Raw genomic sequence first — 27,142 nt, 5'->3', positions numbered from 1 at the left:
GCTTTGCCCAACAATAAGGCCTGGGAAGCTGGGAGGCTTGGCCAATCAGAGCTTCCTCTTCAGCCACACCCCAAACCTGTTGCTGCCCTGGCATGATAGACACATTCCTTCTGGGGTCAGCTTCCTCTCCCCAAATACCCAAACTCTGGGTCGTGCACACATAGGTCCCCAAAGGCACAGACTGATAGTCACCCACGTTTGCGTAGAAAAGCTCTTCTGACTCCAAAATGACCAGACCCCCTCTGACCATTTCCCAGATGTGGCCCTAAAAATGAACCCCAAAACAAATCAGGGTTCAGCTGGGCGCGGTGGCTCACGCCTGTAATCCCAGCACTTTGGGAGGCCAAGACGGGCGGATCGCCTGAGGTTGGGAGTTCAAGACCAGTCTGGCCAGCATGGTGAAACCTCCGAATCTACTAAAAATACAAAAATTAACCAGCGTGGTGGCAGGTACCTGTAATCCCAGCTACTTGGGAAACTGAGGCAGGAGAATCATTTGAACCCGGGAGGCAGAGGTTGCAGTGAGCCAAGATCGTGCCATTGCACTCCAGCTTGGGCAACAGAGTGAGACTCCGTAAAAAAAAAAAAAAAAAAAAAAAAAAAAAAAAAAAATCAGGGGTCCAGAATGCCCTAAGCTCCAGGCTTGGGAAGGAAGGAAATTGCTCACTACACAGCACAGATTCTAGAAACAGATGCTCCTGGCTTTACCATTTTTTAGCTGTTATGTCCTTGGGCCAGCCACTGTCCCTCACTCAGCCTCAGCTACCTCGTTTGTAAAATGGAGAAGACACTACCTGTGCCATGGGATGCTTATTAGGCATAAGCGAGGTGGCATGTGTGCCAGACACACAGTAGGCACCCACAATTAGAAGGACCCATTATTATTAAGGAAACACATGCTTTGAGCACATTCATCATGCCTAAGCCCCACAATGGCCAATGTGGGAAGGATGTGGGCATCCTTGACCCAGGAAGAGCCAAGCACCCAGGTTCCTGTCGCCAGGGGGAGGTACGGTCCTTGCCAGTCAGTGCCCAGGTCTGAGCAGAGGAGCACTGACATCTGAGAGGGAGTCACCTGCCAGCCACCCTCCACCCTCTGACCAGCTCCCCAGGTCCCTCAACAGCCCCCCCAGGCCTGGCTTGACCCTCTCATTCCAGGCCATCCTCCATCAGGCCCCACTCCATGCCCTCCACACACACATAGGGAAACATATTTATGACAAAATCATTTTTTATTGAGTTAGGTTGGAGACAGGAACAGGGAATGCACTGGGGGCCATACCCCGGTTGGCAGAGGGGTGGGGTGTTGGCTCGTGCCCCCCCTCTTCTAGGGCACCGCAGGATGAGGCTTGGCCCCCGGGCCATGGCTGTGGCGCTGGACGCCAGGCTGGAGTGGAGCTGGGGTTGCATTCTGGTCCCAGCTGCCTGGCTGGGCTGCAGTTTTCCCCCAATGGCCACCAGAGGGCAGTCGGACCCCAGCGCAGAGGAATTTTTGGTTGCTCAGGTGATGGCTTCTTAAAAAAATAAAAAACCAGAGGCTGGTGTGTTCCCCTTCCAAACCCAAAGAGGGCAGGCCTGGGGAGAAGGCTCTGGTTTCTATGATCTCTTCGATAAAAAATAATCCAAAATAATAACAAAATACGTGGTTTCTCTTTCTCCCTTTCCCCCCTCCAGGAACTGAGGTCAGAAATGGGGGTGAGGGGACAACGGGTACCCTGGTATGGCCTGGATATCAAGGTGTGGGTCTCTTTTTCCCCCTTACCACCCATAAGTAAATTTATAAATAAATAAATAAATCATAAATAGACACTCTCTTTGTATGTGCGCGTATATAATCTTTCTCTCTCCTATTTAGGCAACTATGTGACTAATCTCTCTGACTCTTTAGTTCAGAAATTCAAACGTAAAGTGACATGGTTAAGGTCAAGTGTGGGGGAGGAGGGACATCTGGGACTTGGAATGGCACTGTAAAACTCCCAGCATTCCGGAATTGCAAGTCAGCTGGGCTGTGAGACATTTCTGAGTAGATCCCTGACCACCTGAACATTCTGGAACCATGGAGCCAGCTGGACCCCCACAGGGATCTGAACAAGAACCTTCAAACACCCAATGTCCTAGAACTCCAGAACCAGCTGGGTCTGGGGGGTGTGGAGCTGGGGGTTTGGAAAGAAGCCCTGGAGAGCCTAACATTCTGGAATTCTGTAGTGATCAGGGCTGAAGGATCACGAAGACTCAGCTAGACATCACTGGGGGAGCGGGATCGGAAGGGTATCTTGGAAGAGGAACAGCAGCAGCAGACAGCCCACAGCACTTTCTGCACATCCTGGTTGCGGAAGGCATAGATGATAGGGTTGATCATGGAGTTGTAGGTGGCGGGGAGCAAGGTAAGATAGGTGTAGAGAGGCGGAGAGTGGGCATCACCCAGCAGGCAGTAGACAGTGAAGGGCAACCAGCAGGCGGCAAAGGCTCCAAGCACCACGGCCAGTGTGGCAATGCCCTTGCGGGTGGCCACATAGTGGGAGGCAGGCAGCAGGTGCCGCTGGAGGGCAATCTGCTGGGCATGGCGGCAGACGATGCGGCAGATTTGGGCGTAGAGCTGCAGCATGATGCCAAACACCATGAAGAAGGCAATGGCCAGGACTACCAGATGGTTCTTGGAGAGTGGATAAACCACGCCACATGTGGTCAGGCCATCCAGGCAGTTCCAGGCCATCACAGGCAGCAGCCCCAGGCCCAGGGCACCTCCCCACACTAAGGCCAGCATCACATAGGTCCGTGTCACTGTTGTCTCTGAATAGTAGGTGAGGGCATTGTACAGAGAAAGGTAGCGGTCAACAGTGATGGCCAGTAGACTGCCGATGCTGGCGGTAAAGGCCATTGCCAGCACGCCAACCAACACCAGGCTCATCTCCGCTGAGCCGATGCAGAAGACAGCAGCAAAGTGCAGGACCAGGCCCAGGCCTGCCAGCAGGTCTGCCACGGCCAGGCTGCCCACCAGCAGGAACATGGGGGCACGGAAGGCGGGCGTGCCCACGATGATGGCCACCACTAGTGCATTCTCGCAGGACACCAAGGTGCCTGAGATGCAGAGCACCACATCCCAGGCCTTAGGTGAGGGCAGCGGTGCAGCTGGACCTGTGGGCCCCTCTGCTGGGCCCACGCTGCTTACATTCACGTTGCCTGAGCCAGCTGAGAGCCAGGCCAGAGGGCTGCCTGCACCCCACATCATGGTACCTGTAGGAGAAAGGCCTTGTGAGAAGCTGACCAAGCTGGATGATGCGACGTGGGGTCTGGAGGGGGTGAGGTGCCCCTCAGGATACATGGTGGGAGTCTCTCCTCAGGATACCTTATAGGGTCCCAACGCCTTATCCCCACATTCATCCCCTGGGGCTCTTCCCAGGATACCAATGTCCTCTCCAATGCCCCCAGGCCTCTAAACAGGGGTCTCTTCCTGGGGATCCCTGTCTTAGGTCCTGCACGTCTCTCTTTCCATGTGTGTGACCAGAGGAGAGACAGAAGAAGGGGTACTATAAGCGGATGAGGACCATAGGATCCAGGGGATGCCCCCAAAGGCTCAAGATTGGGGTAGGGAAACATCTGGAGACTGAGCAGCTCTGCTCCCTCCCATCAGAGATGATGATGCTAGCTCGTGCCTGAGTCTCCCAGACCCCTCACGATTCTCAGTACTGCCAGCCTTAGACTCCGCCCCCGGGGAATGCGCGTGAAGCTCCCACCAGCCACCACCCCGCACTCCCGCGGTAACACCTGGGAACTCAGACCCCACCCGCCACCCTCCCAGGCTTCTGTCCCTGGCTGGACCCTTCTTTCTGCCTGCATCTCTAGGTCTCTAGGCAGACCCCCCTGCTGGAAGCCCGGATTCCTGAGTCAGCTGCCTTCTTCTGCCCGGACACCTGGATTTTGGGCCTGACTCCGCCTTCTGTCTAGATACCTGGATTCCCAAGTCGGACACCTCCTGCTGTTCGGACGCCTGGGTCCCTGCCCCAGACGCCTCCTGCCGGCTTAACCTCAGATGACCATCAGTCCCTCCAGGGCCTCGGGTCCCTGCAGGAATGCTCACCATTCGCCGGGTCATCCAACTGAGCCCCAGCACTCAAGCACTTAGGCCCACGTCTGCTAACCCAGAATCGCCTAAACCCAGAATTCCCACCTGGAACTCGGACCCTGGCCGGCCGCTAGGAGTCTTCCGCCGGCCCAGTGCCCCAGCATCCTGCGTGCCCTCCAGGACCCCTAGTGTCCGCGGCGGGGCCCACTACTCACCGCTCAGGACCAGGCGCGGCCAGGCCGCGGGGAGGCTCCGCTCGGGTCCTGGCGGCGCAGGGCGTGCGTGGACCCCGAGAAGCCCCCGCGGCCGCGGGAGAAGCGGCGTGAGTCACCCCGCCCCGCCCCGCCCCCGGCCACCGGTTCGGTGACGTCAGCGGCCCGATTCGCCAATGGGCGCGGAGCGCTGGGGCGCAGAGCGCGTTGCGCGGCATAGTAATGAGGCCTCGCGCCGCCCGCTCCCCCATTCATAAAAAGCGACCGTGGCTGCGGCCCCGCCTCCTCCCGAGTCGGCCCGCGCTGTCCTTGACGCGGCGCCCTCTGCGGGCCGGGGGTTTCAGCGGCGCCGGTGGGAGAGCCTTGTAGTCTCAGGGAGGCTGCAGGGAACGTGGTGGAAGGGGACCCGGCTAGGCTGTGGGGTGATGGGACCCTTGGGTGGCAGAGAGGCTGACGAGATCCAGATGACGAAGGAAGAGCTTGTGATGGGGCTGGTTGGGCGTCCCTGGTGAGGATGACAGGGTTGCCAAGATGATGGGGCCCTGAGGTGACGATGACGGGGAGCACGAGGGAGCGGGGAGGTGGGTGGCAGTGACATTAGCATGGTGACAGAATCTTGGGGGGCGTGATGGCCGTGGGACACCAACGGTAGAGAGGAAACCCCCAGGGCAACCATGGCAGTGTGACGGTGACTCTGCAGCAGGGAGGAGTTCAGGGACCCCGGGATGGCAGAGGCGGCAGCCTGGGAACATGGAGTGTCCAGGTGACTTCAGGTCACTATGACCCTGTCAGAAGGGCTGGGGTACTGAAGCGACAATGCTAAGCCATGAGGGCCGTGGGGCCCTGGAAGGAAGATAGCAGGTGGCCGTGGTGAGTGGGCTCCAGGGTCAGGGGCACAGGGTAGAGCGTCTGGACTGACAGTGACCAGGCAGGTAAGTTGGTGCCAGGGCAGGTCCCGTGATGCTGGGGCTGGGATAAGAGCTGGGTGACGTCACTCATGTCAGCCCAATAGCGCCCTCACAGCACCGGAGGGGTGGGCCTGGCAAAATTTCAAAACCTGAATTATTTATTCAAGGATCTAGAAAGCCAGAGGGGAGGGAGTCGGGGGTGCACTTCCCCGAAGCAGGAGGAGATGGGGAGCCGGGAAGAACTTGGAAGCAGAAAGCCTGGCAGCTCAGTCCTCAGGGCAGGCCCCTCTCAGCCTCTCATTTTAGGCATCCTGATGGGTGGAGCAAGGAGAAGGAGCTCCCTCTTCCCCAACGCCGTCTGCCCTTAGTCCAGGGGAACCACTCTGGGCAGATTTCTCCAGATGTGACAGATGTGGCCAGTCCTGTGGCAGGGGGACTGACTGCTCTTTCTCCCTGTGTTTCTTGCCTTGATGCTCCCTGGAATCATGCAGGCCTGTGGGAGGGAAGATGAGGTTAAGAGGCCTGAGGATCCCAGGCCCCACTGGACACCCCCATCACAGCACTATCACTGCAGCCCCATGGTCAGCCTCCACCAGGCAGGTTTTGGGTTTGAGTGTGAGGCAGCAGAAGGTCAAGTGGCAGGAAACATGGGAAGAGGAGGGGTTGGAGCTGGAGAAGAAGATTCATTTCAGGTTGGATGTGGTGAGTTTAGGGGGCTTAGGGAGCGGAGGTGGTCAAATCTCAATTTCTCCATTTCCTAGCTGTGTGACTTTGGAGAGTTTCTTTAGCTCTCTGTGTCTATTTCCTCATCTAAAAAATAGGGATAATATTAGTTCCGGCCTCATGGGGTTGTTGAGTGGGATCTGCACGCCGTTGGCCATCAATGTTACAGTTGGCCAATGAGGGACACACCTGGCGGTGTAGGTGTGCAGGTGGCACACCTGCCTAAGGTTTTAGGGGTAGAGGACATCACCCAGGGGCGGGAGCGGAGAGTGAGGAGGGGCTTCAGGGGCTCCTGTTCCTGGGCTCTTGCTCCTGACTGTTCCCTCTGCCTACAATCCTTCTCTTCATCCAGGTCTCTGCTCCCAAGTCACTTCTGAAACAGGCTGCTCTGAACTCTCAGATCGCCACTGACCTCCCCATCACTCTCCCTCCCCTTCTCTTGATTTATTCGTTTTCGGAGGATGAAGTGCTCTTGAAATTATAAATAAATTCATGTTTGTTTGTTTTACTACGTGTCAACCCCACTAGAATCTAAGCTCCAAGAGGATAGTGACTATATCCCATTTCTGCTGGAGAACAGTGCCTGACATGTAATGGGTGTTGAAGAAATAATCATGGACTGGATGATTGACCTGAAAGGGAGCAACTGGAGGAAAAAAGAAAACAGAGAGAGTAGTAATATGCCTGGTGCCCAGGAAGGTGGGGGTGTCAGAGAGAGGATCCAAGGGCATCAGGGCCCCAAGCCTCAGGGATCCACTTTCTCTCCCATCAGAGCTAGGTCCCTACAGAGTTCTGGTCTCAGCGATGGGTGAAGGCTGCGGGGAGGTTGGCATCAAAGGGGGGTATCGGGGACTATCTTCTGCTACTCTGAATGGCGATTATATATTTTTTAAGTTTTCGTAGTTTATTAATCCTCTGGTGAAAAATCTGCACCGTCGCTGCAGATAAAGTCATTCCTGTTTGCCAGCACCGGCACCACACTCTTGTGACTCCCTGACTATCTTCATTCTGTTCTTGAGTTCCTTTAGCTCTTTTCTCGAGGTCTTTTTCTTTCATGTCTTGCAAGTCTGCGTTTGGATTAATTTTTCTTTGCATAATCCAAGGAATCATAAATCATACCCAAGCCAACACCACCAAAATAGGTTCTGTTTTTATTTTATTTTTTTGAGACAGGATCTCAGTCTGTCGTCCAGGCTGGAGTGCAGTGGTGCAATCACTGCTCACTGTAGCCTCAAGCTCTTGGACTCAAGCAATCCTCCCATCTCAGCCTCCAGAGTGACTGGGATTACAAGCACACGCCGCCACACCCGGCTAAGGCGTGAATTTTTTGTAGAGACAGGGTTTCGCCACGTTACCCAGGCTGGCTTGAACTCCTAGGCTCAAGCGATCTGCCCACCTTGGCCTCCCAAAGTGCTGGGATTACAGGCATGAGCCACTGCGCCCGGCCCAAAATGGGTTCTAAATACAAAGATGACATCCAGTGTGGTCTTCTACTTTTTGAGTGGTTTTCTGTGTTAGGCATTGTTGCCTTCCCAGGGCGAAGGATACGGAAAACCATTTATTTCCGCTGAAGTACTGGTTGGTCGTGAACTTCCTGATCTCGATAGTTATCCTGTGGTTTGCAAGTGAGGTTGATCCCAAGGCAGCCAGGGAGGAAAAGAGTAGAGTGACATTTCTTTTCTTTCTTTCTTTTTGTTTTTCTTTTTTTTTTTTTTTTTTTTTTTTTTTTTGAGACAGAGTTTCCTTCTTGTTGCCCAGGCTGGAGTGCAGTAGCGCAATCTCGGCTCATTGCAACCTCCGCCTCCTGGGTTCGAGCAATTCTCCTGCCTCAGCGTCCCAAGTATCTGGGATTACAGGTGCCCGCTACCATGCCCAGCTATTTTTTTTTCTTTTTTTTTTTTAGTAGAGACAGGGTTTTACCATATTGGTCAGGATGGTCTCGAACTCCTGACCTCAAGTGATCCACCCTGCTCTGCCTCCCAAAGTTCTGGGATTACAGGTGTGAGCCACAGCACCCGGCATGCAGTGACATTTCTAACCCCAAGAAACCCAGGAGAGCCAAGAGACTAACGGGGGGGCTATGTGTTTTCACATGAACTGCATGTGCTCTCCCTCATGCACCAAAACTGCTCATACCAATCAGGTCTCCATTCCTTGCATACTTGCTCTCTAAAGGAAGAGATAGTTCCTTCTCTCCTGTTCTCCTCTGTCCCTACCTCATTGATACCTCCTCCAACCCTTCCCACCTACCAGGTGCCGGGCCAGAGCCCAGGGCTTACAACAACCTGGCAAAAGTGAGGGACCATGTCCCCATTTCTTGGGTGAAGTCCAGGAAAGCCAAGGGACTTGCCCCAAATCACATAGTAAATGGCAGAGCTGGGATCTGAAGCCAGGTCCATCTGTCGCCAAGTCCAGTGTGCCTTCCATTCTGGCCTAGATGTCACCTTCTTCCCAGAAGGGGCTGAGGCTAAAGTTTGACTAGGGCTGACAATATCTGCAGTTCTCCAGGTGGCCACCAGATGGCTGTGAGGACTCACTTCCAGGTGAGACTTTTTTCCTTGCCTCTTCTGTCTTCACCAGTCCGAGAAATCCCTTGGGGAGGGAGGAATTGGTGGGAAGCGGGTGTTCGTGCGTGTGTGCGTGCGTGTGTGTGTGTGTGTGTGTGTGTGTCGGTCATAGATAATCTCCACACCTGAGTCCTTTGTCTAAGACCCAAGGGTCTAGGCATCAGTGCCCATATTCTTAGCATAGACCCATTCATTCAGCCATTATTTATTGGCAGTTCCCCTGGGCTTAGGGTTTGTTCAGTGGGTGTTAGGGACAGAAAGATGATCTGGCCACATTCCTGCCTTTTCAACTGTCAATAGACACATTTATTGAGTATCTACTATTTCCCAGGCACAGAGGATACAGCAGTGAACAAAAATCCCTGCCATCTTCAGTGAGCTTCAGTTTTATTAATTAATTAATTTAGTTAGTTATTTTGAGACGGAGTCTTGCTCTGTTGCCCAGGCTGGAGTGCAGAGGTGCGATCTCAGCTCACTGCAATCTCCGCCTCCAAAGTTCAAGCGATTCTCCTGCCTCAGCCTCTCAAGTAGCTGGGACCACAGGGGCATGCCACCACGCCTGGCTAATTTTTGTATTTTTTAGTAAAGACAGGGTTTCACCATGTTGGCCAGGCGGGTCTCGAACGCCTGGCCTCAGGTGATCCGTTCGCCTCGGCCTCCCAAAGTGCTGGAATTACAGGCATGAGCCACTGTGCCAGGCCAAGCTTCAGTTTTAATGCAGAGAGATGGAAAATCTACAAATAGATCCTTAAAATCTATTCAAGTAGGGAGCTCCTGGGGGCCTCACAGACCAGTGGGACAAATATGTACACAGATGGTCACAACATGGCATAGTAAGGTTACTTAATAAACATCTGGCTGGGCACGGTGGCTCAAGCCTGTAATTCCTGCACTTTGGAAGGCTGAGGTGGGTGGATCACCTGAGGTCAGGCTTTCAAGAGCAGTCTGGCCAATGTGATGAAACCCTGTCTACTAAATATGCAAAACATTAGCCGGGCATGGTGGCAGGCACCTGTAATACCAGCTACTCAGGAGGCTGAGGCAGGAGAATTGCTTGTATCCGGAAGGCGGAGGTTGCAGTGAGCCGAGATTGCCACTGCACTCCAGTCTGGGCAGCAAGAGCAAAACTCCATCTCAACAAACAAACAAACAAACAAACAAAAACTCCAACATCTATTCAGCCCTTACTGTGTGCAAGGAGTTCACTGAGGAGGGAAGATCAACGTGGTTCCTACCTTCATGAAGCTTACAGCCTAGGAAACAAATGAGTAATTAATTATACATTAGATACATGCTCTGAAGAAAAGAGCAGCTGTTGGGATGTAGAATCACCAGGTGGTCTCTCTTAGGAAGAGAGGTCATGGAGCAAGTCACGTGAAGAGAGAACAGGAGTCTTAAGGAGAGGACATGACAAATGTAAAGTCCCCAAGAAGAGAAAGCACTGATGGGTGTGAGGACCACAGAGGGGAGGCTAGTGTGTCTGCAGCTAAATCAGCAAAGGGGAGAGGGAGGAGAGGCAAGGTGGGCAGAGGCAAGATCATGTGAGACAGAAGTGAGCTCTTGGGGGCTCACAGGCCGGTGGGACAGACAAACATGTACACAGAGGGTCACAACATGGTACAGTAAGGTTACTTAATAAACAACTGGCTGGGCACAGTGGCTCATGCCTTTAATTCGTGCATTTTGGGAGGCCAAGGTGGGTGGATCACCTGAGGTCAGGAGTTTGAGACCAGCCTGGCCAATATGATGAAACCCTGTCTCTACTAAAAATACAAAAAATTAGCCAGGCGTGGTGGTGGGCGCCTGTAATCCCAGATCAGTGAGACAGACGTCATTGGTGGGAAGGAAGTGTTGTGATCTGACCTGACACGTTTTCAAAGGGTCACTCTGACTGCTGAGTGCAGAACAGACTGGAATGGGGAGCAGGCCTCCACTAGGAGGCCACTGCAGTCATTCAGGCAAGAGATGGGGAGGGCTCTGAAGTGGAAAAGCAGATGGATTTAGATCTCTAGCTAAGTGCTGCAGCAGCTCAGCCTCATTCTGTGGCAGTCACAGAAGGCTTCCTGCAGGAAGTGGTCTTGTCGTAGTGTCTTGAAGAATTAGTTTGCCAGGCAAATGAAGTCCAGGGTTGAGGTGGACCCTCTAAGAGAGAGAACGGCTAGGATAAAGGAAGAGAGATATAGGGGGAAGGCACTGTTCTATCTTCTTAGAGGGTAGGAAGGTGATGGGAAGCACCCAGGCCAGGATAGAGAGACTTCTAGAGCCAGAAATCAAAGGGTTGTGGAGGTCAAGCCATTGTTGAAAAGTTGTTAAGTGGGGCCAGGCATGGTGGCTCACACCTGTAATCCCAGAACTTTGGGATGCCAAGGACATGAGATGTGGACATGAGATGAAATTTCATGTAAAAGCTCTCAAAATGTACATTCTGCTAGTAAGGGGTCAATAATTGCTAGCTATACATTGTCAGTTACAGGTGTGGCAACTGTGAAGTCAGAACCAGCCTGGAGATGATTAAGAGACCTGTTGGCTTTAAAAAAATTTTTTTTTTTTTTTTTTTTTTTTTTTGAGACGGAGTCTCGCGCTGTCGCCCAGGCTGGAGTGCAGTGGCGCGATCTCGGCTCACTGCAAGCTCCGCCTCCCGGGTTCACGCCATTCTCCTGCCTCAGCCTCCTGAGTAGCTGGGACTACAGGCGCCCACCACCGCGCCCGGCTAATTTTTTGTATTTTTAGTAGAGACGGGGTTTCACTGTGGTCTCGATCTCCTGACCTTGTGATCCGCCCGCCTCGGCCTCCCAAAGTGCTGGGATTACAGGCGTGAGCCACCGCGCCCGGCCTAAAAAAAATTTTTTTAATGGGTGCATAGTGGGTGTATATATTTATTGGCATATATGACCTGTTGGCATGCATGCATTCATTCATTCATTCAAGACAGGGTTTCGCTCTGTCGCGCAGGCTGGAGTGCAATGCCATGATCACAGCTCACTACAACCTCAAATCCCTGGGCTCAAGCGATCCTCCTGCCTCAGCTGTTGGCTTTTAGATGGGGACTGATGGCAGTGGAATGTCCAGGATGACCCCAGGAGAGTGTGGAACAGGGCTTGGGACTAACCTGGGCCACCATCGATTAAGAGATGGTTAGGAGAAGCAGATGGGGGAAGGAGGGGAGAGGAAGGGAGAAGGAAGAGGAGGGAGAGGAAGTGCCCCCTAAGGAGCCTGAGGAGAACCAAACGAGGCTGGTGCCAGGGCAGGAGTGGTAGCCGTGGGGAAGGCTGCGGAGAGGCCCAGGTGGCCTAGTAATGGCGTCACCCCTGACCTGGCCAGAGGATGTGGTAGGCCGGAGGCAGACACAGCGGATGAGGGGCAGAAGGGAGGCGGGTGGAGGGGTGCAGTGAACAGAGAGGGAGCAACGGAGCTGAGCTTGGGCAACCAGAGGGCAGGGGCCAGCTGGGGCCTGGCCCAGGGGTCATGGGGCCTGGGTGGAGGGTGTACCCGAGAAAGCGGGGCCTGCACCCAGCCCTAAAGACAGGAAGTGACCTTGTTTCGAATCCAGATTTTTGCCACTGCCTCTCTCTGTGACCTCGAACAAGTCACTCATCTTGTTTGAGCCTCAGTTTCCTCAATCAGGGATCAAAGTAGTCTCTACTTACTAGAATTTTCAAGAAGTTGCCCTTGGAGGCACACAGTAACCATGCCAGCCACCAGTCCTGGACCCCGCCTGCTTTAGTCCAAGCCCCGCCCCAGACCCCCGAACTCACCTGGCCGCGAGCACTAGCCACGCCCCTAATTGGCCCCGCCTTCACCTGGCTCCGCCCCGACCGACGAGCCCTGCCCCACCTGCCCCTCCCACTGGCCTCGCCCCCACCTGGCCACGCCCCGGTTGCCCAGGTCTCGCTCCGCACACGCTCAGCTGAGCCCAGTCTGGGAGGCAAGCGCGCGGCCGCTGTCCGCCGCCCACGGCCCCCGCCCCGGAGCCCATGGAGGCGTCGGGACCCCGCGCCTTGCGGACTGCGCTCTGTGGCGGCTGTTGCTGCCTCCTACTGTGTGCCCAGCTGGCTGTGGCTGGTAACTCGCGGCAGGATCTGGTTAGGGGCCTGACGGGGGCGGGTGGAGCTTGCACCTCAGCCAGCCGCCTCCCCAGGAGCAGCCTGGGCTTGAGAGGAGGGGCCTTTCTGGACGAGTGCAGGCCTCCAGGGGTGGAAGAGGGGGCTCTAGCTCTGTGTGGAGCCCTGTGTGTAAATATAGGCCCCAAGTATGGGGGCCTAGAGAGCTTCAGGTGGTCTGGGGGAGGTGGCTCCAACTGAATCTGGGAACTCCAGATGTATGCAAAGGGAGGGGCTCTAGGTGATTGTGGGGAGGCTCTAGGTGTGTGTAGATCTGTTCTGTGGAAGCTACAGGTGTGCACTGGGGCTTGGGGATCCAGGGGCGAGTGTATGTGAGAGCCCAGATGTGTGCAGAGGGGCGAGGGCCGCCGGAGTGTTGGGTGGGAGGGTGGGCGGATGCCACAGCTTGGCTTCGAGGAGTTCTCCCTTCCCACTCTACCGCACTACCAGGTAAAGGAGCTCGAGGCTTTGGGCGCGGAGCCCTGATCCGCCTGAACATCTGGCCGGCGGTCCAAGGGGCCTGCAAACAGCTGGAGGTCTGTGAGCACTGCGTGGAGGGAGACAGAGCGCGCAATCTCTCCGGCTGTGTGTGGGAGCAGTGCCAGCCAGAGGAGCCAGGTAGGGAGCTGAGCCCTCCCTAGGTTGAGTACCCCCAGCTCTGAACCCCAAGGACCTGGCCCCTCTCCCCAAATCTCCCCCCTGCACCTTCTTCCTCCAGGACACTGTGTGGCTCAAGCTGAGGTGGTCAAGGAAGGTTGTTCCATCTACAACCGCTCAGAGGCATGTCCAGGTAAGGGGATTCTTGCGCCTACGCCAAGTTGCATGGGTCTCCCCAGCCATAGCCTGCCCCCCAGGAGGAAACAGCCTCTCTCAGGGGTGGACTGTGCTCATCAATACCTGGGCCCGGTATCAGTTCTGCCTTTAGCTCACTGAGAAGTCCCCTCCTCTCTCTGCCTGTTTCCTCATCTGAAAATTAGTACAGGTGTATGGAGGGGATGGGAGCGTTAGCTCTTCTTCTAGTTTAAGGCATAGCAAGGACTTTGGAAGTTCAGAGGGAATGAGAGGGGGTGCCTCCTGGAGGAAGTGGCATCAGTAATGAGCCTGGAAGGTAGAGATGGAGAGAGAGCACATCTGGTGGAGGGACCTGTGTGACTGGGGCTTGCAAGTATGTTGGATGTCTAGAGCAGGGACAGAGCTGCATCTGAATTGGAAGTTTAGCGGTGAGTGGGAGCTGGGGTCTTGATGGGAGTCAGGGTGAGGAGGCTGCTTTGCTATGGATCCCCTGTCTCCTCAGCTGCTCATCATCACCCCACCTATGAACCGAAGACAGTCACAACAGGTGGGTACTCCCTGGGTACGGGGCAGTGGGAGGAGCATAGCTGCAGGGGAAGACAGCTCTGGGCTCAGGCACTGACATGCTCTGTGACCTCAGCCCTGCACCTTCTCCCTCGGAGCCTGTCTCCGCATCTGTGAAATGGGCTGGATGATGCCTTCCTCATAGAGTTGCTGTGCAGGTTTTATGAGAAGCTGTACGGTGCCCACTTCAGTGTCTGATTCACTGAAGGCAATCAAGAAATGACAGTTCCCATCCCTCCTCCCCATTGCCAGTTTTGGGAACTCAAGGTGACCCCTCGGGACTTGTCCTTGGAGGTGAGGGTGTGCAGCTCGAGTTGCTCAGGAGACATCCTCAGGGCCTGCCTACTGTATCCTCCAGGCCCAGAGAGGGTCACAAGGCAGATTCCTGGCAGAGCAGAGGCGAGAACACCACCCCTTGCTTCCCATTCCCTCTCAGGGGCTGGAGGTCACCAGACTTGGCAGGGATGGCTGAAGAGGCCCTTGGTTAATTAAAGCCAGAAACTGATCTCAGAAGCTGAATTATTGATGGCTCAGCTCCCTCAGCTGGAGCCCCAGATCGGCCTCGTGCAGCTCATTTCTCCCCTCTTCTGCTCCTCATCCCCCAGCTTCCTTCTCTGGGGCTCCCTGAGCGGGAGCTGGGACCATTGTTTGCCCTTCATATTGTCAGACTCCTTCCACCCCTTACACCTTCTGGGAGGTGGACCCAGCTCAGGCTGGGCCCCTTTCCACTGTCCCAGAATGCTTTTCCATCCACCAGCCCTGCCCTGTTCTGGGCACCCAGCCCAGGGCCTGAAATTGAATCCCTGCTAGGAGTGGACAGGTACCGTGGCACAGCTGGGAGCCACTCAGGCATAGCCTGGCAACCATGGCCCTAAGGCTCTACCTTCTAAGAGGCAGAGGAAATGGTCAGGGGACGCTGTGTGAGTCTGACTGTGTCTTGTGAGGTGACTTTGGCCAAGCCTGTCCCTCAGCCCTGTTCCCCCCAACACACGCTGTCCAGTTCTCGCTTACCCACTTAGCAGGGTGACAGCTGGGCCTTCCACTTCTCCCCCTGCTCCTTCCCTCTCTGAGGGCTCTGACGTTGGGTGACACTGGGGTCTTAGGGCTTAGGGGTCCTAAAAAGGGACTATATCATCTGCATCTTGGCTCTGAACCCTGAGGTCCAAGACTGAAAGGAATTCTGAGCAGGGGGTCTGAGTTCTGGCTCTGTCTTCACCCTATTGGGCTAGTGAGGCCCAGGGAGGGTGGGAGCCCAGTCACTGGTCCAAGACACCTATTGGACCATGTGATCATGAGGCCCAGAGAGAATGTGGGTGGCATAAAAGCCACAGAGCAAGCCAGGAGCAGAGCCAGGGCTGGACAGCACCCCACCCTCCCTTGCCACTGTTCCTCCCACCAGGCGCTTCCCAACTGCCTGCAGGATCTGGACTAAACTTCTGAGCCCGGGGTTCAAGGACCCCATATTGAGGACCGGGGCCTCCAGGTTACTTGTGCCAGTTGTGGGGGTGGGACTGGGATCCTGCTTCACAGTGACTGCTATGACCCCTGCCCTGCCTCCCCCCTGCAGGAAGCCCCCCAGTCCCTGAGGCCCACAGCCCTGGATTTGATGGGGCCAGCTTTATCGGGGGTGTCGTGCTGGTGTTGAGCCTACAGGCGGTGGCTTTCTTTGTGCTGCGCTTCCTCAAGGCCAAGGACAGCACCTACCAGACGCTGTGAGTACCTGGCCAGCAGTACCTGAGTCCCAGCTCACCTCCTGGTTCCTGCCCCACCGTTCCCCTTCAGTACCCAGGGTGCTGTCTTCTCCATGGGCAAGCCCTCAGGACAGTGACAGCATGCCCCACGTGAGCCGCACCCCCTTTGTCTCCTCCAGTTGTGGGGCTTTCTTTGTCAGGTGTTGGCTGGAACCAGGACTCAGCCTGGGCTGGTCTAGGAGCCCAGCTGAGCCCTCCCATGTCTTTTCCCTTCATGCTGCCAGCAGGGAAGAGAACCAGTAGGTGCCAGCCCAGGCAAGCCTGTGTCCTGCATTTGTGTGGCTGTGGGCAGGAGCTGGGCCGTGTGTCTAGCTGGGTTTTGCTCTGACAAGGGGAGCTGTGCCTGAGGCCCTCTGCGTGCTGTGTGTGCTGTGGGGCGGCTCGCCGCAGCCTGTGTTAAAGTGTTTGCTCTTCCTCTGCTGCCTCCTCTCAAGGCAGGGGGTCCTTGGCTGGCTGAGGCAGGGTCACCTCCCTGAGTGTCCTCTTTGGCCTCCGCAGAATCTGACCCCCTTGGGCCTGCACTCCATTCTGAGTGGAAAGGAGGATGCAGAGGCTGGCCTCTTGGCCTCCTTGTGGGCAAGTGGGGGGCGGGGGTGGGTAAAACTCTGGCCACCAGTTTTTGGCTCCTGTGGGCACCAAGCAGGCTCAGTGTCTGATGCCTGACATCTCCTCCTGTCTTGGCCCTGGAACTTGCAGCTGAGAGCATCCCTCAACCGCCTCGTCTCCTCCATCGCCCCTGCTGGGCCCCCCAGCCTGGCACTGGGTTGTGTGCCTGCCTCTTTCCACCAACTGGCCTGGGCACTGCCCCCAAATAAAGGAACTCTGCACTGCGCTTCATGTCCTGTGTCTTGGGCTGTGTGTGGATTGGATGGGGTGATGGTACGGCCATTGTCCTCTTCTTAACGGGAATTCCACCTAGGACTCTCGCTGTTACCTTTTAAAATATTTTCACCTGGCCGGGCGCAGTGACTCACGCCTGTAATCCCAGCACTTTGGGAGGCCGAGGCGGGTGAATCACCTGAGGTCAGGAGGTCAAGACCAGCCTAACCAACATGGTGAAACCCCATCTCTACTAAAAATACAAAACTAGCCAGGCGTGGTAGTGCACACCTGTAATCCCAGCTACTTGGGAGGCTGAGACAAGAGAATCGCTTGAACCTGGGAGGCGGAGGTTGCGTTGAGCCAAGATTGCGCCATTGCACTCCAGTTCGGGCAACAAGAGTGAAACTCTGTCTCAAAAAAAAAAAAAAAAAAAAAGTTCATCTTTGACACCTGCTTAACCCCCACCCCCTGCCCCTTTACAGATGAGAGACTCAGGTAAGTACACATGCTCAAGTCATACAGCCGGACAGGACAGGGCTGGGGTTTCAGTTCAGGCTCTTCTGGGCTGGGCGTCGTAGTTCATGACTAGAATCCCAGCACTTTGGGAGGCTGAGGCGGGCGGATCGCTTGAGTCCAGGAGACCAGCCTGGGCAACATAGTTGAGACCCCATCAATAAAAAAGAAAAGGAAAATAAAAATAAAGAATAAAATGAATTCAGGCTTTTCTGACTCCAGAGTGAGCAGAACAGCATTCCAGACGCATCTCCAGGCTTGCTCAGCCTCCAAAAATTAGGTCTCTGTCCCAGTGCCAAGGTGGAAGTGCCCAGGGACTCCGAGTAGCCATTTCTGGCCTTCCTCTCTCAGGCCCTCCTGGGAAGCCCTGCCTTCTGTCCCCAGACACCGAAGTCTTCCCTGATGGTAACATCTCCCACGGATGGGTACTTGTCAGGAGCCAGGCATGTAGCTGCGAATCTTATAACTTTTTATTTTATTTTATTTTATTTTTTCTTTTATTTATTTATTTATTTATTTATTTTGCGACAGAGCCTCACTGTGTCGCCCAGGCTAGAGTGGCAAGATCTTGGCTCACTGCAACCTCCACCTCCCCCTGCCAACCACAGTCCACCTCCTCACCCCTCCCTCGAACCCTCACTTCCACCAAAGCTCCCAGCCTCTGGAAATCAGCCTCCCCTTGGTGCACTCCCCGCTGGCCTCCTAGAGCCCCTGCTGCTTCCCCTCTATGGGATATGATAACATCCCATCTGCCTTGCCTTCTCTCTTCTCCAGCCTTCTGCATAAGCAGCTCCTCCTGCCTGGGTCACCCTGCCCTTGTTTATCCCCCAGCATGAGTTTTCTTCTTCACCCTCCTCCTTTATTGGATGCTTTCTTTTTCTTGCAAAAGTAGTAAATGCCTGTGAGGGTTTGAAAAAGGACTATACAGAAGTTTATATGAAGAGTGAGAACTGGGCTGGGTGTGGTGGCTCATGCTTGTAATAATAGCACTTTGGGAGGCCCAGGCAGCAGGATTGCTTGAGCTCAGGAGTTGGAGACCAGCCTGGGCAGCATGGCGAAACCTTATCTCTACTAAAAATACAAAAATTAGCTGGGTGTGGTGGTGCACACCTGTGGTCCCAAGTACTCAGGAAGCTGAGGTGGGAGGATCACTTGGGCCTGAGAGGTCCAGGCTGCAGTGAGCCAAGATCATGCCACTGCACTCCAGCCTGGGTGACAGAGTGAGACCCTATATATATATTAAAAAAAAAAAAAAAAAACTGGTCAGGAGGTACAGTGGCTCACACCTGTAATTCCAGCACTTTGGGAGACTGAGGTGGGATGACTGTTTGAAGCCAGGAGTTTGAGACTAGACTGGGCAATATAGTGAGAACCCATCTCTACAAAAAATAAAAATGCAGGCCGGGCACAGTGGCTCACACCTGTAATCCCAGCACTTTGGGAGGCCAAGGCAGGTGGATCACTTGAGGTCAGGAGTTTGAGACCAGCCAGACGAACATAGTGAAACCCCATCTCTACTAAAAATACAAAAACTAGCTGGGCATGGTGGCATGCACCTGTAATCCCAGCTGTTTGGGAGACTGAGGCAGGAGAATCGCTTGAATCCAGGAGGCGGAGGTTGCAGTGAGCCGAGATCGAGTCACTGCGCTCCAGACTGGGCAACACAGCAAGACTCTGTCTCAAAATAAATAAATAAAATAAAAATAAAAATTTAGCCCAGTGTGGTGGCTCTGCCTGGAGTCCCAGCTACCTGGGAGAATGAGGTGGGAGGACTGCTTGAGTCCAGGAGGTCAGGGCTGCAGTGAGTTATGATGGCACCACCGCACTCTAGCCTAGGTGAGAGAGTGAGAGCCTGTCTCCGAAAAAGAAAAAAAAATGAGAACCACCTCTTCCCTGGTCCTACTCTCCAGAAATAACCACAGTTCACAAGGTCTGTGTCAGAACTTTTTCTGTGAATTTACTATACACACACACACACACACACACACCTCTAGCATTTTAAAAATACAAAGGGGGATAACACAACACTGTGCATACTGTTTTGCATTTTCGTCCCTCTCATTTTTAGATCAGATTTACCCTATGAGTTGTCTGAATGGTCCTAATTCATGTGAATCCTATCAGTGGCTGGTTGGGTCATTTCCACGTTGATGCTTACAAACAGCACTGTGGTAAACAGGCTTATCTGCAGATCTTGGCACACTCGTGGGACAGTCTGGGGAAGACAGATTCCTAGAACTGGAATTGCAATCTCAGGGCATCCGTCTCGCTGACACATCCTATCAGGCAAACACAGCCTCCACTTCCCCTGACACCTCTTGTACCTCAGCCCTCCCCACAAGCACTGGGGAGGTGCAGAGGAGGCCTTGAGGGAGGGTTTGCTGAATGAGTGAATGAATGAGCCGTTCCTCTCCTCCCTTATCACCTGAGGTCCCTCTCCAGCTCAGGCCTCATCCTTCACATCTGGACCCTGGCTGCTGCGTCATCCCGGCCTCCCGGCCTCCCGGCCTTCCTACAAGGGCTTCCTGCTCGATTGGCCTACATTAGCAGCTGTTTCCCAAGCCTCACGGGACTCAAGGTTGAGCATGGAGTCACTTTCTTTTTTTTCTTCTTTTTTGAGATGGAGTTTTTGCTCTTTTGCCCAGGCTAGAGTGCAGTGGTGCAATCTCGGCTCACTGCAACCTCTGCCTTTTGGTTTCAAGTGATTCTCTTGCCTCAGTCTCCCGAGTAGCTGGGAATACAGGTGCATGCCACCAAGCCCGGCTGATTTTTTTATTTTTAGTAGAGATGGGATTTTACCATGTTAATCAGGCTGGTCTCGAACCCCTGACCTCAGGTGATCTGCCTGCTTTGGACTCCCAAAGTCCTGGGATTACAGACATGAGCCACCACAGCCAGCCAGAATCACTTTCTTAATGGTGCTTTTCACTGGGGGGGCATGGGGCTTGGGTAAAACTCTGTGGCTCTCAGCATATAAGTGGCCAAGAGAACGGAAGTCACGTCCCATCCATGGGCCTCAGTTTCTCTTTCCTTATTCATTTAACTATTTTTTATTGAGCACCCATTTTGTACCAGGCCCATAATGCAATAATAAGGATTAATAGCAAGTCCGTGTAAGGATCGGGGATGACATCAGTATGACACTGGAATGCAGTAGATGCCCAGTAAATGGTAGCAGTTGTCACTATTCATAGCATTGACAAGGATTGAGGAAGGATTCCCAGTGGTGATGGCTGTAGAGCTAGACCTTCATGGACAGATGGGCCTTCATAGGTAGAGATGACTGTGAATGTAGAGGTCTAGAGAGATGGCTGGGGAGCCCTGGAAGCCAGGATCAGAAGTTGGACTCCTTCAGCGTGCGGTGGCTCACGCCTGTAATCCTAGCACTTTGGGAGGCCGAGGTGGGTGGATCACCTAAGGTCAGGAGTTCGAGACCAGCCTGGCCAACATGGTGAAACTCCATCTATGCTAAAAAAAAAAAAAAAAAAGCAAAAAATTACCTGGGCATGGTGATGGGCGCCCATAATCCCAGCTACTCAGGAGGCTGAGGCAGGAGAATCACTTGAACCCAGAAGGCAGAGGTTGCATTGGTTGCAGTGACCTGAGATTACACCATTGCCCTCCAGCCTGGGCAACAGGAGTGAAACTCCGTCTCAAAAAAAAAAAAAAAAAAAAGAAAAGAAGATGTTGGACTCCATCCTGGTTGGATAGGGCAGGGATAATGCCCTTTCTCTCTGGGGTTGAGGAAGGAAATACTCCTACCCCCTGCTGGCTCCAGTCTGGGTGGGGTGTCCCTGGGGGACAATGGAAGGAAGTCTTACTTCATGTCCTCCCACCAGCCTGGCCGCCTTATAATCTGGCATCCTTCCCCTGGTGGCCCCAGCAAGATGGGTCTACGGTGGATCCTGCCTTCCCTGTGGCTCCTCCTGCTTGGGGGACCTGCCTGCCTGAAGACCCAGGAACACCCCAGCTGCCCAGGTAGGTACCTAGGGTGCCCTCCTCACCAACCCACTCCTCATTCCCTCACTGGGTGTCCCTCCACCAAGGCTCATCAACCTCAAGGAGCAGGATGGGAGTTTCATAATCTGGGCTCTGCATGTAAATATATGCAAATGCATGCAAAGCATGCGAAACCTTGCCAGCTCAGGAGACAAGCATCCTGACAGAGGGAATCTGGGAGACAGGAAGAGAACTGAAGAGGGGTCTGGAAGAGACAGTCTACCCTGTGCCCACCCTGCCTGTGTCTCCCTGTAGGACCCAGGGAACTGGAAGCCAGCAAAGTTGTCCTCCTGCCCAGTTGTCCCGGAGCTCCAGGAAGTCCTGGGGAGAAGGGAGCCCCAGGTCCTCAAGGTGAGAGAGGCTGGGGAGTGGGCTGGGATCTTGGGAACAGGGAAGGCAGGAATGCAGCAATTTTTGTCTGTGCTGAGGGGCCACGACAAAGAAGCAGGGAACCTACTCTGTGCCAGCTCCAGGCTGGGCACCTGGCATCCTAAGACCAACTCTGCCAGCTAGGTGGTTTCATCCCCATTCTGCTGAGGAGGAAAGGGAGGTTCAGAGAAGATAAGATATTTGCCCACAATCACAAAGTGAGTGAAGGGTGAAACTGGGATTTGAACCTCTGGCTCCAAGTCTCTTGTTTCTTTTTGGTCTGGGGCATGGGGTGGGACTCAGGGCATCTCTGCCTTTGAGATTTCAGGGCAACCTGGACCACCAGGCAAGATGGGCCCTAAGGGTGAGCCAGGTGAGTAAGTGGGGCTGGAGACCTCCCTGCTTTCTTTGCCCCTGTCTCTGGACTCTAGGGTGGGATCTCTTCTTGACTGCTGCGCCTATGACGGCTCTCTCACGGGGGAATGGATGGCTGGGAGGAGTGGGAGGGATTAGGAGAAGGGCCCGGGTACCCTATGATGGCCCTCCCACAGGGTGTGGAAGGCTGGGAGGAGTGGGAAGGATTTGGAAAAGAGCCTGGGTACCAGCTCCGCTGGTGGCTCAGCGCTGGGGTGCTGAGACATCAGAGCCAACACTCATCCTTCCTCTGGGGCAGGAGATCCAGCGAACCTGCTTCGGTGCCATGAAGGTGAGGCAGCCCTTGCAGGAGGTGGGAACTTGGGATCACATGGTGTTAGGTGTTGGCAAACCCCCAAGTGTGGCCAAGCCCCTCCCCACAGCCTCCTTAGAACCCCTCTTCAGGGACCTGAAGGAGCCAAGAGGATCCCTGGGGCCCCATACTTGTTCCACTGCCTGGGGGTGGGGGTCAGGGAATAACCTGGGCACCACCCCCCGAGTCCATCTTCCCTTTCCCAGGCCCCAGAAACTGCCGGGAGCTGTTGAGCCAGGGCGCCACCTTGAGCGGCTGGTACCATCTGTGCCTACCTGAGGGCAGGGCCCTCCCAGTCTTTTGTGACATGGACACGGAGGAGGGTGGCTGGCTGGTGAGTGTCCGAGAAATGGGCTAACAGGCCAGGCCCAGTGGTCACTTCTCCTCCTTGGCCCCTAGGGGAGCCAGAGCCCACCAGAGCAAGGCATTTCCTAGAGGAATTGACTGACAAATGTTTAGTGAACCCCCAATGGGACCTGAAGAAGTATGAGGGCTTCACAGAGGAGGTGCCATTTGAAAGGACCTTGAGTCGGGTGCAGTAGCAGGTGCCTGTAACCCCAGCAACTCAGGAGGCTGAGGCAGGAGAATCGCTTGAACCTAGGAGGTGGAGGTTACAGTGAGCCAGTGAGCTGAGATTTTGCCATTGCACTCCAGCCTGGGCGACAAGAGTGAAACTCTGTCTCAAAAACAAAACAAAACAAAAAAAACAGGGTGTGGAGGGGCATTCCAGCTGGAAGTAAAGATAAACTCAGGGAGGCAGCAGAGTACAAGAAGGTTTGCAGGGAACGCGTGAGTGAGCTGAGAGCAGGCGTGGTGTCGGCTAAAGTCTGCCGGCACTGAAGGAACGTGGATTGAGGACCTCTGTAACGGCCAGTTCATGGAAGGCACTAAATGATCGACTTAAGTGTGCAGGGCACCCAGGCGCAGTGGCTGGCTGGACGCGGTGGCTCACACCTATAATCGCAGCACCCTGGGAGGCAGAGGTGGGTGGATCACCTGAGGTCAAGAGTTCGAGATCAGCCTGGCCAACATGGTGAAACCCCATCTTTACTAAAAATATAAAAATTAGGCCGGGCGCGGTGGCTCAAGCCTGTAATCCCAGCACTTTGGGAGGCCGAGACGGGTGGATCACGAGGTCAGGAGATCAAGACCATCCTGGCTAACACGGTGAAACCCCGTCTCTACTAAAAAAATACAAAAAAAAAACCCCAAAAAACTAGCCGGGCGAGGTGGCAGGCGCCTGTAGTCCCAGCTACTGAGGCAGGAGAATGGTGTAAACCCAGGAGGCAGAGCTTGCAGTGAGCTGAGATCCGGCCACTGTACTCCAGCCTGGGCGGCAGAGCGAGACTCCGTCTCAAAAAAAAAAAAGAAGAAGTGTGCAGGGCAATGGGTAGCCCCAAGAGAGTTTTAAGCAGGGGAGGGGCCAAGTAAAACTTCTGTTTTAAAAAGATGATTTGGGCTACACTATGAAAGATGCACTGGGGGACCAGTGGAGGCAGGGATGTGGTTTAGGAAGACAGCAGGGAGCCAGGCAGTAAAGACAGTGGAGCAGGCCTGACGCAGTGGCTCACGCCTGTAATCCTAGCACTTTGGGAGGCCGAGGTGGGCGGATTGCCTGAGCTCAGGAGTTCAAGACCAGCCTGGCAACATGGTGAAACCCTGTCTCTACTAAAAATACAAAAAATTAGCTGGGCGCGGTGGCAGGTACCTGTAATCCCAGCTACACAGGAAGCTAAGGCAAGAGAATTGCTTGAACCAGGGAGATGGAGGTTGCAGTGAGCCGAGATCATGCCACTGCACTCCAGCGTGGTAACAGAGCGAGACTCTAGCTCAAAAAAAAAAATAAATAAATAAGACAGTGGAGCAATGGAAATAGAGGTACTTAGGTTGAAAACTCTATAGGGCCTGGGGCCTGCTTGTCTTGGAGCGGGAGGTGGAAGACATCAGGGTAAGGCCAGGGGTCCAACTTGGGCTGTGGGGGTGGCCTCTCTAATTTAAATATCTTGGTTCTTTTTTTCTTTTTTTTTTGAGATGGAGTCTTGCTCTGCCACCCAGGCTGGAGTGCAGTGGTGTGATCTCAGCTCACTGCAACCTCCACGTCCCAGGTTCAAGCAGTTCTCCTGCCTTAGCCTCCCAAGTAGCTGGGCTTACAGGCGTATGCCACCACACCCAGCTAAATTGTTTTTGTATTTTTAATAGAGATGGGATTTCACCATGTTGGCCAGGCTGATTTCAAACTCCTGACCTCAAGTGATCTGCCCGCCTGGGCCTCCCAAAGTGCTGGGATTACAGGTATGAGCCACCGCGCCTGGCCAAATATATTGGTTCTTATAGTAAATGAAATTGGGTTATTTTGACTGACTCCCAGCAGCGCTGGCCATCTCCTGAGGGTGGGGACAGTCAATTCAATCTTCCCAGGGCTTGCAAGCCTGTGACATGAAGTTGAGTGTCAGTGAAAGCTAATAAAGAAATGTAGAGTTCATAGAACTATTAAAAACTGACTTGAAGGATCCCCATTTTATCAACAGGCCCCAATCCAAAGAGAGAGGGGTATCCACCCACCCCTCACAGTTCCTGCACCCTCAGCAGCTGGTGCCTAGCCTGGAGTAATAGCTGCTGTACCTCCCCACCCCCGCCCCCGGCTAGGTGTTTCAGAGGCGCCAGGATGGTTCTGTGGATTTCTTCCGCCCTTGGTCCTCCTACAAAGCAGGTTTTGGGAACCAAGAGTCTGAATTCTGGCTGGGAAATGAGAATTTGCACCAGCTTACTCTCCAGGGTGAGTTCCCAGCAGGGACCTGGAGGTTGGGGGTTACTGTCTGCCATCCTGAATCCCTGCCCCACTCCCAAGATCTGAGGGTTCCTCCATCCTTGCCTCCCCTTCCTCCCAGGTACCTGGGAGCTGCGGGTAGAGCTGGAAGACTTTAATGGCAACCGTACTTTTGCCCACTATGCGACCTTCCGCCTCCTCGGTGAGGTAGACCACTACCAGCTGGTGCTGGGCAAGTTCTCAGAGGGCACTGCAGGTGAGTGAGCCTAAGGGCAGGAGAGGAAGGAGGCCGGATCCTTTCCCAATGCTGCCACTGCCCCCATGAATGACCCAGGGCAATCCTGTCTCCTCTGTGGGCCTTAGTTTCTGCATCTGAGAAATGGCAATCATGAAACAGGATGGTGCAACAGTGAAGAATTTGGGCTCTGGAGGCAAACAGACCTGAGTTTGAATCCATCTCTGCCACGTAGTACCTGTGTGACCTTGGGCAAGTCCTACCCCTCCACTGAGCCTCAGTTTCCTCCTCTATAAAATGGGCAGGGAGGCTGAGCGTGGTGGCTCATGCCTGTAACCCTAGCACTCTGGGAGGCCGAGATGGGCAGATCACTGGAGGTCAGGAGTTCAAACTCAACCTGACCAACATGGTGAAACCCTGTCTCGGCCGGGCGCGGTGGCTCAAGCCTGTAATCCCAGCACTTTGGGAGGCTGAGGCGGGTGGATCACGAGGTCAGGAGATCGAGACCATCCTGGCTAACACGGTGAAACCCCGTCTCTACTAAAAATACAAAAAACTACCCGGGCGTGGTTGCGGGCGCCTGTAGTCCCAGCTACTCGGAGGCTGAGGCAGGAGAATGGCGTGAACCCGGGAGGTGGAGCTTGCAGTGAGCCGAGATTGCACCACTGCACTCCAGCCTGGGCGACACAGCGAGACTCCGTCTCAAAACAAACAAACAAACAAACAAACAAACAAACAAACAAACAAACAAAAGAAACCCTGTCTCTACTAAAAATACAAAAAAAAAAAAATTAGCCGGGTGTGGTGGCAGGTGCTTATAATCCCAGCTACTCAGGAGGCTGAGGCATGAGAATTGCTTAAACCTGGGAGGTGGAGGTTGCAGCAAGCCCAGAGAGTACCACTGCACTCCAGCCCGGGCGACAGAATGAGACTCCATCTCAAAAAAAAAAAAAAGGCAGGGAGGCAAGAGGAGGTTTTGGGTACCGCCTGAGGCTCTGTTGAATGTTAGCACTCTCTGCTTTGGAAGAGGAACCAGGGAAGTCTTCTTTTAGAGAAACAGTGACTGTTGGGGAGAGATTTAAAAGAGGGAAGTGGTTATGAGGGAGTGCCTCAGGGAACCACCTTTCCTGACCAGGCACCTAAGAGGTTCCTCCCAGCTTTTCCTAGCAGAGTTGCTCAGACTGGATGGGAACTGAGAGAAGACAAAGGAGCTAGAGAGAGGCTGGGGATTCTGGAGGGGGTAAGACAGGAGGAAAAGCTGGGAGTTTTGGAGCCAGACAGTCCCGAGTTCAAGTCCTGCTGCTGCTTCAACTAGCCGAGTAACCCCGCGCAAAAAACCTGGCCCCTTGGTGTTGCTTGTGGGGACTGATAAAATTCAACTCGTAGCTGCTTTGAGACTCCCATGGGATTATATCTCCAAAGGTGCCAGGCATGGTGCTGGGCACCAAGGTGCTTTCCATCCCCTCCCTGCCAGGGGATTCCCTGAGCTTCCACAGTGGGAGGCCCTTCACCACCTATGACGCTGACCACGATTCAAGCAGGAGCAACTGTGCTGTGATTGTCCACGGTGCCTGGTGGTATGCATCCTGTTACCGATCAAATCTCAATGGTCGCTACGCAATGTCTGAAGCTGCCGCTCACAAATATGGCATTGACTGGGCCTCAGGCCGTGGTGTGGGCCACCCCTACCGCAGGGTTCGGATGATGCTTCGATAGGGCTCTCTGGCAGCCATTGTCCTTATCTCTCCTGTGCAGCTTCCGGATCCTCAGCCACCTTGCCTTTGCCAACCACCTCTGCTTGCCTGTCCACATTTAAAAATAAAATCATTTTAGCCCTTTCAAGACTCTTTCAGTTACTGGGAAAAACCCTAGAGGGCAGAGCAGGGACACAAGTTTCAGCTCCTTTCAGGGAAGAATTTCCTTCCAGTCAGGAAGACGGAAAGGACAGCCTCTAAAGTAGTGAGGCTTCTCTCTCTGGAGGTGTGCAAGACAAGGCCAGAGGGGCATATAGTGGAAGGACTGGAGGAGAT

At 54.2% G+C, this 27,142-nt stretch overlaps 3 protein-coding genes across 4 annotated transcripts; 2 read left to right on the top strand and 1 right to left on the bottom strand.

Annotated features, from left to right (window-relative positions):
- Positions 1-1,213: 1,213 nt before the first annotated feature.
- GPR3 (G protein-coupled receptor 3) lies at positions 1,214-4,794 on the bottom strand. The gene is made up of 2 exons (XM_003891417.5): positions 4,279-4,794; positions 1,214-3,234 (listed from the first exon to the last, which is right to left on the bottom strand). The coding sequence occupies exon 2, from the start codon at positions 3,227-3,229 to the stop codon at positions 2,237-2,239; it is 993 nt and encodes a 330-aa protein (XP_003891466.1). The 5' UTR covers positions 3,230-3,234; positions 4,279-4,794; the 3' UTR covers positions 1,214-2,236.
- A 7,553-nt stretch (positions 4,795-12,347) lies between these two features.
- On the top strand, positions 12,348-16,512 carry CD164L2 (CD164 molecule like 2). The gene is made up of 5 exons (XM_003891416.5): positions 12,348-12,535; positions 13,024-13,191; positions 13,292-13,363; positions 13,868-13,912; positions 15,497-16,512. Exons 1-5 carry the CDS (start codon positions 12,448-12,450, stop codon positions 15,643-15,645), a joined length of 522 nt encoding a protein of 173 aa, XP_003891465.1. The 5' UTR covers positions 12,348-12,447; the 3' UTR covers positions 15,646-16,512.
- On the top strand, positions 15,529-26,954 carry FCN3 (ficolin 3). 2 transcript variants are annotated; one of them, XM_003891414.3, is made up of 9 exons: positions 15,529-15,641; positions 20,855-20,993; positions 21,270-21,365; positions 21,712-21,756; positions 22,057-22,089; positions 22,317-22,444; positions 24,757-24,886; positions 24,999-25,133; positions 26,587-26,954. In XM_003891414.3, exons 2-9 carry the CDS (start codon positions 20,903-20,905, stop codon positions 26,826-26,828), a joined length of 900 nt encoding a protein of 299 aa, XP_003891463.1. In that variant the 5' UTR covers positions 15,529-15,641; positions 20,855-20,902; the 3' UTR covers positions 26,829-26,954. The 2 variants fall into 2 exon arrangements, with proteins under 2 accessions (XP_003891463.1, XP_009201170.1); XM_009202906.1 differs by lacking the exons at positions 15,529-15,641; positions 20,855-20,993 and having other exon boundaries at positions 21,280-21,365; positions 21,705-21,756.
- The last annotated feature ends 188 nt before the right edge of the window (positions 26,955-27,142 follow it).

This window comes from Papio anubis, chromosome 1 (genome assembly GCF_008728515.1).
Source record: "Papio anubis isolate 15944 chromosome 1, Panubis1.0, whole genome shotgun sequence".
Taxonomy (NCBI): Eukaryota; Metazoa; Chordata; class Mammalia; order Primates; family Cercopithecidae; genus Papio; species Papio anubis.
Note: the sequence above shows the minus strand (reverse complement) of the source record. Positions and strands in the feature narration are given on the sequence as shown.

What these genes read in the sequence shown, in the direction of transcription:
- GPR3 (XM_003891417.5), bottom strand. Translation starts at nt 3,229, where the DNA reads ATGATGTGGGGTGCAGGCAGCCCTCTGGCCTGGCTCTCAGCTGGCTCA.
- CD164L2 (XM_003891416.5), top strand. Translation starts at nt 12,448, where the DNA reads ATGGAGGCGTCGGGACCCCGCGCCTTGCGGACTGCGCTCTGTGGCGGC. An exon ending in TGCCCAGCTGGCTGTGGCTG is followed by an intron (nt 12,536 to 13,023) that starts GTAACTCGCGGC and finishes CCGCACTACCAG; the next exon opens with GTAAAGGAGCTCGAGGCTTT. An exon ending in ACCGAAGACAGTCACAACAG is followed by an intron (nt 13,913 to 15,496) that starts GTGGGTACTCCC and finishes TCCCCCCTGCAG; the next exon opens with GAAGCCCCCCAGTCCCTGAG.
- FCN3 (XM_003891414.3), top strand. Translation starts at nt 20,903, where the DNA reads ATGGGTCTACGGTGGATCCTGCCTTCCCTGTGGCTCCTCCTGCTTGGG. An exon ending in GGGAGCCCCAGGTCCTCAAG is followed by an intron (nt 21,366 to 21,711) that starts GTGAGAGAGGCT and finishes TTGAGATTTCAG; the next exon opens with GGCAACCTGGACCACCAGGC. An exon ending in GCACCAGCTTACTCTCCAGG is followed by an intron (nt 24,887 to 24,998) that starts GTGAGTTCCCAG and finishes CCTTCCTCCCAG; the next exon opens with GTACCTGGGAGCTGCGGGTA.